The sequence below is a fragment of the Neomonachus schauinslandi genome, chromosome X (genome assembly GCF_002201575.2).
Source record: "Neomonachus schauinslandi chromosome X, ASM220157v2, whole genome shotgun sequence".
NCBI lineage: Eukaryota > Metazoa > Chordata > Mammalia > Carnivora > Phocidae > Neomonachus > Neomonachus schauinslandi.
Window position 1 is genome coordinate 83800477 of NC_058419.1, and position 12616 is coordinate 83813092.

Sequence of the window (12616 nt, forward strand, 5' to 3'; positions counted from 1 at the left end):
GGGGGGGGAGGAGTGGTGGTTGCCTAGTTACCAGCCCCTATTACCTAACACTTCTGAAGTCACAATGTCACCTAGCTACCAGTAAGTTACACTAAAGTGGGACTCCCTCAGGAGGACAAAATACTTCACGCTCTGTTTCCCAAACTTTCAGCGATTTGCATAGTACTTCACATTTTTTATCATGTTCAAGTGCCACTCATACTACTTAATATGTGTTTTTGTAATGTTTTTAAAAATGAATTTAAAATTCAAATACATTTAAAAATTACCATCACCCTAGGCACTATTGTCCACAATACCACAGGTTTGACGTTTTAGGATGTATTTTCCAAATAAACAACAACAAATGCACCTATTAATACAAACATCTACTTATGTACCACCAAAAATATTCTATATCATCAATAGTAAAAATACCACACTTTGGAAACACTATAGCAGAAAGGGCTCTAAACTGGGGGCCAGGGGAATCAACTTCTAATGGAAGTTCCACCTTCAAGTTTGTGTCAGTCAGGCAAGCCACCTCTCTTCTCAGTTTTCTCAATAAATGTGGATATTTTGGGCCTCTCTATGACAGGTAGGTATTCTCGTTTAGGAAATATAGTGATGCTAAGCTTTTGTCTGCCTCATAATAATCATATTAACATTTATTGAGTACTTACTATGTACAGGCACTCTGCTAAAAGTTTTCCATGCAGTATCTCAATCAGTCCTCACAAAAACCTTATAAGGTAGGTATTGTCATCTCCCAGAAAGAAATTATGGTCTTTAGAGTTTTTCTAAATTCACTCTCCTAATTTGATGCAGATATGCTTCGTTGACGTGTCCACCCTGAATGTGGAAGGTAAAGATTGCAAGGTGGGTATTCTCTGCTTCCCTCACTTGGAATGGGTGGGAAACTGCTGAGAAGGGTTATCAGGGGCAGCATGAGGAAAGGGAAAGGTTGTAGCAGAGGGTGGAAAGGTGGAGGAGTCTCAAGTGGAAAGCCATTGTTCTTGGAAGCCCAGGATCTCTGGTTCAGCATTTATTGTCACTCTTGATACCAAGTCTCATTTTAGAAGCCACTTAAGTTGTTGGTAGGGCTGAAAGAATTAAAGCCTGGAAAATAGCATGTCAGAGAAGTGAAGTTAAAAAAAAAACCCTGTCCAAAAGTTTGATGATTAATGGAATATGGTTCCTGAGACTGAAAACTTTGTGAATACCTTCAGTGGGGCCAGGGTGAGGGGAGTAGTAATTTGTGGTGGGAACTTTATCATTCTTCAAAGACTAGCTAGCATCACAGTCCTACCTCTCCTTCAGAAAGAAGAGGGATAATAGGGGACATAGCATTCATACTTTGAAGTGAGCCTAGGAGGGCAGCCTAGAGACGTCTCAAAAATCCACTTCATAAAAATCTTACCCCTTAATTCCATAGGATGCTGCTGGTTCCAGTTTGGAAGGTGACTTAAACTTGGGAAATCTGGAAGAAAAAGAGATTATTGTGATCAAGGATACCGAGAAGCAAGACCAGTCTAAGGTATACTTAGCCTCTGAGCTCACCCTTTCTAGTTCTCAGAGCCCAATGCTGAGTCTGAGGACTCTGGTTCAGAGATAGTAAGATAACTATTGTCAAACAGGCCCATAAATTTGAACACTATGACATTCTAGAGAACGCAGTCCTAAGTCGAGAGTCACGGTAAGTTCAATGCCCGGGTATCTAACAATGGCACTAATCACAGAGGCTCAGAATGCCCTTTCCTGATTTCAGGGGCCTACTCCAAATATAACCTTGCTATTCTTATCCTAATAAAGATATGGGCTTATAAGCAAGATCCTTTGCAACGTTCTTTGCTGGCTTGTAATAGACTTGTGTGCCCTATGTTGCCCAGAGACCAAGAGGGAAGAACGAGGATATGGAGCAGAGAGAATCCACAATGACCAAGAACTATAGTTGCCTTGTTCCTACCCTGTTGTCTAAGAGATTACCTAGGCTGTTGGGCAGCATAAAATTAGAACAAATTAGACTTGCATGCCACTGTCACATACAGAATCCTTTGTTTTTGTGTAAGTATTCTAAATTATATCTGTTAGGCTCCTGGTTTGGGGTAAGCATTAGAACACATGAGAAGTCACCCCCACAGTCCTACAAGCCTGGAACGGCTGGTACTAGAACGGGATATTTTGCTTTAGTGCAAAAGAGTCAAATATTTCTTGTTCTATCTTCCTGGGCTCATGTTATAATGAGAAACATCATTTCTGGCCCCAGACACATTTAGAATAATGAGAGTGGGCTCTAAGGAAGGAAAAGCCAGTTACAAAATAGTCTCTAAATAGTTTTGGGTTCAGTTGGGGGTTGCCAACTCCATTTTGGAGTCTCAAGAAAGGGATAAATTATACCTGGTGTTTATTTTTAAAAGAGCCGTCCATATTTTCCTGCACACAAGGCAGATCTCCTTGATTGTGTCAAACCTGTTCGCAAAAAGTTGACCTCATGACCTCACGTTTCCAGGAATTCTGTGAAAAGACAGGAGATGAAGCAGTGGAAGGGGCAAAGAGGGCAATGGCATTTAGCGCCAAGTAGAAGATGTGTACAATACATATACACATATCCAGACACGGGCACACACAGTCACAAGCATACAAATCTATCCAAGAGACACACACATCGATACATACATTTATATACATTAACAAAAAATAATTCATACAAGCAAAGATGTGCTCATGTCTGGCTACACGTGACATCAACAAACACACAAGCACTAATATACCAAACTTAGGTATATTGACCTATTCATAAACAATGACTTACACACATACACAAAGGTATATAGTTATACAGCCAGATACCTGGACATGCCCACATATGACACACATAAACACCCATATATATCCATGCACACCACACATAAACGTATACTCACACACCCATAGCCTTTGATCAAAACACAGTAACCATACAGACTCAGGTATAGGCATACACACATAAATATACTTCATGCTGATACGCACCCATAGAAACTTAAACAAAATGATACAAAGTCACTAACTCTTATTTGTATGCACTGATACACACATCAACACAACTGCAATAACATCCCCACTCATGTTCTCACACACAAACTCAAATGCCGGGGTGTGTGCAATTTGACACACATTCTCAAGCACAGACACAGCATATAAATATAACATAAATGACACCTAATTTATTGACAGACTACACAGTCACTATACAATCACCTATTTACACATACAATTCATATTTTAACATACACATTTATTAACATATCATACATTATTGAGTATATATGTTAATATGTGAATGTATGCTCTAATATATACAAATGCATTTATAGCTGCACGATACATACTAGTAGATTTACATCATAAATATATGCACATCACTTCCAATCGACACTTGTTTATTTGCATATTCTCAGACACCCTGACATACACACGCTTATGGTTACAATCCCACACATGTACAAAAGGTACACGCTAACATATACATGTTGGCCTATACAGTAGGCAATGAGTATTGATGTCAACACATTATTACACATGCTTACACATACTCACACATGGGCACTGACATACACGTATACACACACATACACACAGGCACATTTACACCTTTCACAAGACAGATTGACACATTCTCACATCTATAGAGATACTCACACTTACAAATTGCTGTATTGATGTGCATATGCACACAATGGATACAAGGATACATTTTTGACATACTGAGATAAGAACACATACACAGATGAAATTGACAAATATATTGATAACACTTAAATATAGTTAAGTACACAAATGCATATACTCAGCTTTTGCTGCTGCCACTTGTGTTTGTGTATTAATGGTTTTAATTGTATGTTATGTTCTCATGCAAATTCTAAAGGCCAAATCCCTAATCTGTGCAGTTTAGAAGATATATCTTCTAAATAAAATAAGGAAAAGAAGTACCCTACCCAAACTCTTATGGATAGGTGTTCTTCTTTTTTTAGACGGAGGGATCTGTGTGCCTTTTCAAACAAGCTCCCTCTGATCCCATAAGTGTCCTCAACTGGCTTCTCAGTGACCTCCAGAAGTATGCCTTGGGTTTTCAACATGCACTGAGCCCCTCGGCCTCTAGCTGTAAACATAAAGTAGGAGACACAGAAGGCAAATATCACAAACTACCCTCTGGGAACTGCTACAGTGTCTATGCTGATCAACTGAACATGGATTATATGGCCAACGGACCTCAAAGCCTACATCTAGAAATGACAGCAGGCAAAAACACCAACAATAACCAGAGTCCTTCCACTCCTCCAGCCAAATCTCCTAGCACTCAGAGGGCAATGATTTCCCCTGATGGTGAATGTTCTATGGATGACCTTTCCTTCTACGTCAACCGACTATCCTCCCTGGTAATCCAGATGGCCCGTAAGGAGATCAAGGAGAAGTTGGAAGGTGGAAGCAAATGCCTCCATCATTCTCTCTACCCATTCTCTGGGGACAAAGGGAAAAACAGCCCCCACAGTGCTGTGAGCAAGATTGCTTCTGAAATGGCCCATGATGCTGTGGAATTGACCTCGGCAGAAATGCGGGGCACTGGGGAAGAGTGCAAGGAAGGTGGCCGGAAAACCTTTCTGTATAGTGAATTATCCAACAAGAACAAGGGTGGGGACAAACAGATGTGCCAAAGAGATAGTAAAGAATTTGCAGATTCTATCAGCAAAGGGCTCATGGTTTATGCAAATCAGGTAGCATCTGACATGATGGTCTCTGTTATGAAGACTTTGAAAGTACATAGCTCTGGAAAGCCAATCCCAGCCTGCATGGTCCTGAAGAGAGTGTTGTTAAAACACACCAAAGAAATCGTGTCTGATTTGATTGATTCCTGCATGAAGAACCTGCATAATATCACTGGGGTCCTGATGACCGACTTGGACTTTGTCTCTGCTGTCAAGAGGAATCTGTTCAACCACGGAAAACAAAATGCTGCAGATATCATGGAGGCTATGCTGAAGCGTCTGGTCAGTGCTCTTCTTGGCGAGAAGAAGGAGACTAAATCTCAGAGTCTGTCATATGCAACCTTGAAAGCTGGGTCCCAAGATCCCAAATGCAAGAAACAAAGTCTTGAATTCTCAGCCATGAAAGCTGAGATGAAGGGGAAGGACAAAGGCAAAATGAAACCAGAGCAGTGCAAGTCGTTGACCAGCGCCGAGAAAGTCAGTGAGCACATCCTCAAGGAGAGCCTGACCATGTGGAACCAAAAGCAAGGAAACCAAGGCAAGATGCCTGGCAAAGCATGTGCCAATAAAGAGGAAAAAAGAGAAAAGATCAGCCCTTCCACGGATTCACTGGCAAAGGACTTGATTGTGTCTGCCCTTATGCTGATCCAGTACCATCTGACCCAGCAGGCCAAAGGCAAAGATGCATGTGAAGAAGAGTGTCCTGGTTCTACCATGGGCTATATGAGTCAGAGTGCCCAATACGAAAAGTCTGGAAGTGGCCAAAGTGCCAAGGCACTTTCAGTGAAACATCTAGAATCTAGTGGAGCTCCAGGACCATCCACCTCCCTGAAGGAAAATCAACAGTTGGACTCTCAGAAGCTGGATATGTCAAACATCGTTCTAATGCTGATTGAGAAACTGCTTAGTGAGAGCCCCTTCAACTGTGAGGATCTATGCGAAGGTGAGAACAAGCGTTCTGAGCCCAGGACAGACAAAGCGGCTTCCATGTCCAAGAAGCCTGACAGAGGAGAAGAACAATGCCAGGACAATCAAGAACTTGACTTTATCAGTGGGATGAAGCAAGTGAACCGCCAATTTATAGATCAACTGGTAGAATCTGTGATGAAGTTGTGCCTTATCATGGCTAAGTATAGTAATAATGGGGCAGCCCTTGCTGAGTTGGAAGAACAAGCAGCCTTGGCAAACAACCCCAATTACCAGGTTGGTGGCTCCAGATGTAGTCATGATGGTGCGATGTCACAGCGCTATCAAGACTCTCCTGGGCCTGAAGTCATAGTTAATAATCAGTGCTCAACAAGCAGCTTGCAGAAGCAGCTCCAGGCTGTCCTCCAGTGGATTGCAGCCTCCCAATTTAATGTGCCCATGCTCTACTTCATGGGAGATGACGATGGACAACTGGAGAAGGTAAGCGACGCAACAGGTGCAAGAAGAAAAGAGGGTTGCAGTGGGCAGGGGGAGGGAGGCAGCATTGTACTTAGAGCCCAAGAGCAGTCCAATTTTTTCCCAAGCCTATTCTTTACTGTGCACTTCATGAATTGCTTGCACTTCATAAAAAGACAAAGTGATAAACCATTAACTGAGTGGGGCTCTGGATACCTCAAGGCCTGCGCATTTCCACCAAGGGGAGAAGTGAGGTTAGCTCACTGTATCAGTGATCCTTTCAACAAACTATTCGGTAACACATCAGGGAGCAATTTTTAAGTCTTACGTTTTGAGTTTGAAGGCCCTCAAAGGATTGGAGAGAGAAAAAAAAAAAAGAAAAAGGGAGCTCCTCCCCAAACTCATGTGTCCTGCAAGTGCCCCAAGAGTACTTACCTGCTTAAATTTTTTGCCCTAGGTACCTCACTTGCTTCGCCCTAGTCCTGGCCTTGCCCTCCACTTTCACAGAGGCCAGCATTCATGCACATACAAGTTCTCTCTCCTCTCTCTCTCCTCTCTCTCCTTCCCTCCCTCTCTCACACACACACCCCACAGCTGTGTTTTTTACATCAGATGGAGTTAAGAGAAATAAAATACTGAACCGAATTATTTTCAGTCCAGGACCAGGAGATTGTCCCTACTTCCCACCTCATACTTTTTTAGGGAAGCTGGGGAATGGCGACCCCTAACCTTGACCTAGCAATCATCACAGGCTAACTGAAGGATCTAGCACCTATGAGAAGTATTTGGTGAACACATTTAGTTCCAGAGCTTGCTTTCTAAAGCTCAAAAAGAAAGTCCTGTGGCATTTGGAGCCATGTCATTAGAGGAGGCACAAGGAAAAAGGAAAGTCAGGTCAGGAGCCTCTGGTCCTGGATCTGTGTCAGGCTTTACTCTAGTCCTAGAAGCATGGGTGGGAAGGTGAGTGGGGGAGGGTCCACTTGATCCATCTGGGTCCCTTCTCCAAAAGCATCACGTGACTCAACGCTACCTCTGCTCTCTCCACAGCTTCCTGAAGTTTCAGCTAAGGCAGCAGAGAAGGGGTACAGTGTAGGGGATCTTCTTCAAGAGGTCATGAAGTTTGCCAAGGAGCGACAACTGGATGAAGCTGTGGGAAACATGGCTAGGAAACAACTGCTAGACTGGTTGCTCACTAACCTGTGAGCTAACAACTCCTTTGACTCCTCTCCATTTACTCCCCCTAGCAGCATTCCATCCCGGCCTGAACACCCCTACCCATCAGGCCAGTGAACTGCATACCACATGATTGTATTTCCTAATACATCTGAGCAGTTGGACTGTGCAAATACAGGGTGTCCAAAAGCTGGGCAAGAACATGAATAAAAAAAATTTTAAAAGTGTAATTGTTTTCTTGATCAGATAGATCTGAGGCAAGGGAGGAGAATGGGTTGAATTCTGGGAGAATGGGTGATACAGGGTTGAACTTGTGTCCAGATCTCACCCTGGGTTCTTTTCTGAGCACCCAAGACACAGGGATATAACATATGTCCTAAGTCCCTAAGTAATCTGGTTTGTCCAAATGATCTCATCTTACAGTCTCTTTAGAGCTTTGCCACCTGTGGCCTCCCTGTTTCTCTCAGAATTGCCTACCTAACTTGATATTTCCCCCTTCTAATCCCAAGGATGCAGGCTTCTTGGGTTTTTTTTTTTTTTATTAAGAGCCTGAAGATAGGCTATCTTATAAGAAATCTAGCTGAAGAAAGTAAGTATATTACTCATTACCCAGGCAAGGGGGGACATTTCTCCCCCTTGCCTCACACACACCCTCACTGTTCACTGCACATGGATAAATACTATCCAGAACCACAATTGGATCTGATCCTCTTATGTGTGAATAAAGCTTTCTGAGAAGTCATTTGCTGCAACTGATTAAGATTTCCTTGTCTTCCATCAGTCTGAGAGAAAATTCTTCTGAGAAGAAAGCTATAGGATGGTAAATTCACGGCCACCCTAGGTGAATCCCAGTGTCTCTTTTGAGACTAGCTCTAAGTCCTTAGATTTGTTTCATGCTTCTCAGAAGTCAATCATAATGCTAGAATTCATTGCAAACAAGATCAAAACAATGGTTTCAGCTGTGTGGTCCTCTGTTAGCCAGTTTGCTGTGGCATACGCTGGTGCCTTTGAGGTGCCGGGGCTTTGTAGAACAAGCACAGCATGTGAGATCCTTCTGGATTCAAAAGTCAAAGCTTGTGCCTCTTACTAGTCACATGGCTTTACAGAGTCACCTAGACCCAGCCTGTTTCCTTACCTGTAAAGTGTAGCCCAAAACTACCTTCACTAGAGGTTCAAGTGGAGCGATGGACGGGAGGATGCTTTACACAGGGGAATCTTGTTATAAATGTAGCTACATGAAGGAAGCTGTACCCTGCAAAGCCCATCCTAACATAGTTTCAAGTGCTCTTGATATGCTTCCAAACTGAAAGCAGGATTCTCTGAGTATGGGACCCACAGAGGTACTTTTTGGGGGGACGTAAGCGGCACAGAGGCAAACCTTGCCCACTTCTCCCCAACGCTTGGACCAGTCAGAAGTAAAGGCAGGCCTCTTCAAAGCAGGACTTTTAGAACTCCCCCGACATGAATGAAAGCTAATCAAACCTTTTCCAGTCACAGCCGCCCCATGAAAAGCTTTGGAGTTGAGCTACCACAGATCCTTCCCTTTCTCCTTGAAGAAAATCCTTAATAAACAAATGTGGGACCAGGGCTGGATTTCTGATGATGCAATCCTCCCTGAGCACAGCTGGGTCCCATAGTAGTTTACTTCCCTGATTAACTTGGCTCTTGACTTCCTCCTGATTTTTATTATGAGACGGCCTTGGGGATTCCTTGGAACGTGGAAATAGAGCAAAGGAAGTTATATGTTCTGCTAAATGAGGGGAGTTGGGGCAAAATGGTCTCTAAGGGCCCTTCCAGTTCTGACATTTGAGGATTCTAAGAAAGCGTTTCTCTTCCATAATTTCTCAAGGAAACTTGTGTGGATGAGGTAAGATTAGGGTGAGGAAACTTGATTTTTGCCAGAGCTGACAGACTCCAGCAGAGAATGGAATGCTTTGGACCACAAAGGGCTCTGACAAGGGTCTGGAGGAGCTCAACAGTCCTTGGGGTTTATTCCTGGAGGGTGAGGCCCTGGCCTTTCACCTCTCTAAATGGAGACGTGACCCCAGGCACCCTATCAGCAATGTGGCCATGCTCAATGGCAGCAGTTGAAAATAGACAAGGACTTTGGCTGAGCAGAGAGCCCCAAGTGTAGTAGGAAAGGGACGACAGGAGCAGAAAGAGAAGGAATCCATGAGTATCTCCTGGTGGGTGATTGAATTGGCTTGAAATATCTGACAGTTGTGTCTCTGAACATCAGGCCTCCATTTCAAAAGGAAGTTGTGAGCAAAACTCATCTGGGAGGTTACTGCAGGGCCACGACTAGGCTGAGGTGAGGTGAGAGAGGCACTCGCCTCGGGGACAAAATTTAAGGGGGAACCAAAAACTCAGTAATCAAAAGAAAGGTTTTAATGCACTATCTTCAAAAAAAATTGAAATTAATGTTCCCCCAAATCCATGCTGAACAAAATATCAAAAATTGTAATACAGAAGATCAGTAATGGCACTGTGCCAAACCATAATGGAGCTTGAGGTAAAAGGAAAAATTGGCAAGACTGATTTTATGGGAGTAACACTTTGTGGGAGATTTCCAAGGCAATATTTAGAGAACGTATTGCCCCCAAAACCTGTATCAGTACAAAAAAAGCAACAATGAATTAAGTCCCTGCCTAAAAAACTTAGGAAGAGAACAAATAAGAAGTCAAACAAGTCTGGGAAAGGGGAAATAAAATTTGGATTGAGGGGGACAAAACAAAGAAAACAAAGTTTCACTTAAACCTTAAAAAACTCATTTTTTTAAAGATTTTATTTATTTATTTGAGAGAGAGAATGACATAGAGATAGCATGAGAGGGGGGAGGGTCAGAGGGAGAAGCAGACTCCCTGCTGAGCAGGGAGCCCGACGTGGGACTCGATCCCGGGACTCCAGGATCATGACCTGAGCCGAAGGCAGTCGCCCAACCAACTGAGCCACCCAGGCGCCCCATAAAACTCATTTTTTTTTTAATCAGAGAGGGAGACAAACCATAAGAGACTCTTAACTCAGGGAAACAAACTGAGGGCTGCTGGAGGGGAGGGGGATGGGGGGATGGGGTAACTGGTGATGGACATTAAGGAGGACACAGGATGTAATGAGCACTGGGTGTTACATGCAACTGATGAATCCCTAAACTCTACCTCTGAAAGTAATAATATGCTATATGTTAATTAATTGAATTTAAATAAAAATTTATAAACCTTAAAAAATTCAGCGGTGAGGAGAGGGGTGTTGCAGGGTTTTCTCTCTTGTTTAACCTAAGAGTACATTGCTGTCAACCAAAGCTCATATTAGATTAATTCTGGTTAAAAACAGGAACCACATAAGGTTTTCCCTGTTAAAATTCCACTTTAAAACAGTTCTATAATGAAAGAAGGAAAATAAGCACAAAGTAGGAATACAGGAGAGGCAGAAACAAAAATGCCACTTTTGCATAACATATATTTAGTCATCCATGAAAAGCAAATCCTCAAACACCAGAGGTACTGAAGGAGTTTTGCAAAAGTATAGGATAGAAGATACTTGTGAGCTGTAGGAATTTGCCATCAACTAAGACATTTCCAGCTGCTTTCTCCCCAGTGATTCAGAGACATGTAAAAAAATCCAGCCTCAGGGGTGTCAGAACATGAAAAAAATTTAAAAGAATCTGTCAAACTTCTATATCCCAGAGCCACCCAGCCACAAAGAGGAGAGTCTAATTACCATAGTGACAATAATACTAAACACTTGGGTATTAAGGAAGGCAAAAAATGACATTTACAGAGCACTTACTGAGTGCCAGACACTACTAGTGCTTTAATTCTTTCAAAAACCTCAGGGAGAGGGTTTGTTATTCGATGTTTTTACAGATGAGAAATTAGGGGCTCGGGCTTCAAGGCCTTTTTCTAGGCCATACCTATGATCAGTTAAGTGGGAGAGTTGGGGATTCAAATCCAGGTTTGCCTCAGGTCAAATACTATGTTCTTTCCATTCTATCACACTGCCATCCTAGTAATTCAGAGTCCATGTTTATTAAAAAGCAAACTGTAAAACATGAATGAGAGGGACGCCTGGGTGGCTCAGACAGTTAAGCATCTGCCCTCGGCTCAGGTCATGATCCCAGGGTCCTGGGATCGAGCCTTGCATCCACCTCCCTGCTCAGCAGAGAGCCTGCTTCCTCTCCCACTCCCCCTGCTTGTGCGCTCTCTCTCTCTCTCTCTCTCTCTCTCTCTGACAAATAAATAAATAAAATCTTAAAAAAAAATGAGGAGAAAAACTAAAGGAAAACAGATAAATAGGAAAATAGACCATGCTCCTGGCTAGTAAAACTAAATAAAACATCACTCTTTAATTCAACATATAGGTCTCCTATAATGCCATTTTAAATCTTTATGGGATACTCTTGAAGTATCTCCCCCGAGATATTTATTCATTGCAAAGGGGGAAAATCATAACTTCACAACAGATGAGCCCATCAGTCACACCTTAATTAGGTGATCAAGGTTAACATAATCAGTAAAGATATATCGATACCATGTACCTCCTGATAAGATGTCATGAGAAGAACCTCGGAGGCATTCTTGCCAAAAACCCATGACCCTAGTCTACTCATGAGAAACCATCAGATAAACCCAAACTGAGGCACATTTGCAAAATACCTGACCAGAATTGACTACAAAGGGTCACAAGGAAACATTTTAGGGTTATGGAAATGTTAACTATATACCTTGAGAGGAAATGTGTTTAACACAGGTGTATGTATACATTTCTCAAGACTCATCACTTAAAACGGGTGAACGTTATTCTATCTAAATTATATTTCAACAAAGTTGGTTTTTAAATATATTTAAACCTAATACCTATAGGAAAACAATCCCCTTCCACTGTTCACAAGTTTACTGTTCTTCTGCCTCTTTCCAGAAAGTCTCCCATTTAGCAAGTCTTTGTGACTTTGGGCTCTGAGCCACCCTTAACTTGCAGCCCTCCCTCCTTCCCCTTCCACTTGGCTGTGGTGGCCCTGAGCAGGGCTGGGAACTCCCTCTTTGGAAGAATTTCCCTCTCAGATCCCAGCTATGTATCCAAGGTGAGAAGCTTTCCAGCTCCTCCTCAGAAAAGCCTTCCTTCACTACCCTATCTTCCACAGCTACCCTTTCACCCTGCCTTATTCTCATCACTGGAACTGATCTATCCTTTGTGTTCTTTTTTTTTTTTTAAGATTTTATTTATTTATTTGACAGAGAGAGACACAGCAAGAGAGGGAACACAAGCAGGGGGAGTGGGAGAGGGAGAAGCAGGCTTCCTGCAGAGCAGGGAGCCTGATGCGGGGCTCGATCCCAGGACCC

General features: G+C 42.7%; 1 protein-coding gene across 1 annotated transcript in view; it reads left to right on the plus strand.

Annotated features, from left to right (window-relative positions):
• Positions 1-7485, plus strand: part of AKAP4 (A-kinase anchoring protein 4) — a 10266-nt gene extending 2781 nt beyond the window's left edge. Inside the window, exons 3-6 of the mRNA XM_021678732.1 lie at positions 808-858; positions 1415-1516; positions 3993-6131; positions 7155-7485. Coding sequence (XP_021534407.1) covers positions 808-858; positions 1415-1516; positions 3993-6131; positions 7155-7310 — 2448 coding nt within the window. The 3' untranslated portion in view covers positions 7311-7485. The remainder of the gene's footprint in view (positions 1-807; positions 859-1414; positions 1517-3992; positions 6132-7154) is intronic.
• The last annotated feature ends 5131 nt before the right edge of the window (positions 7486-12616 follow it).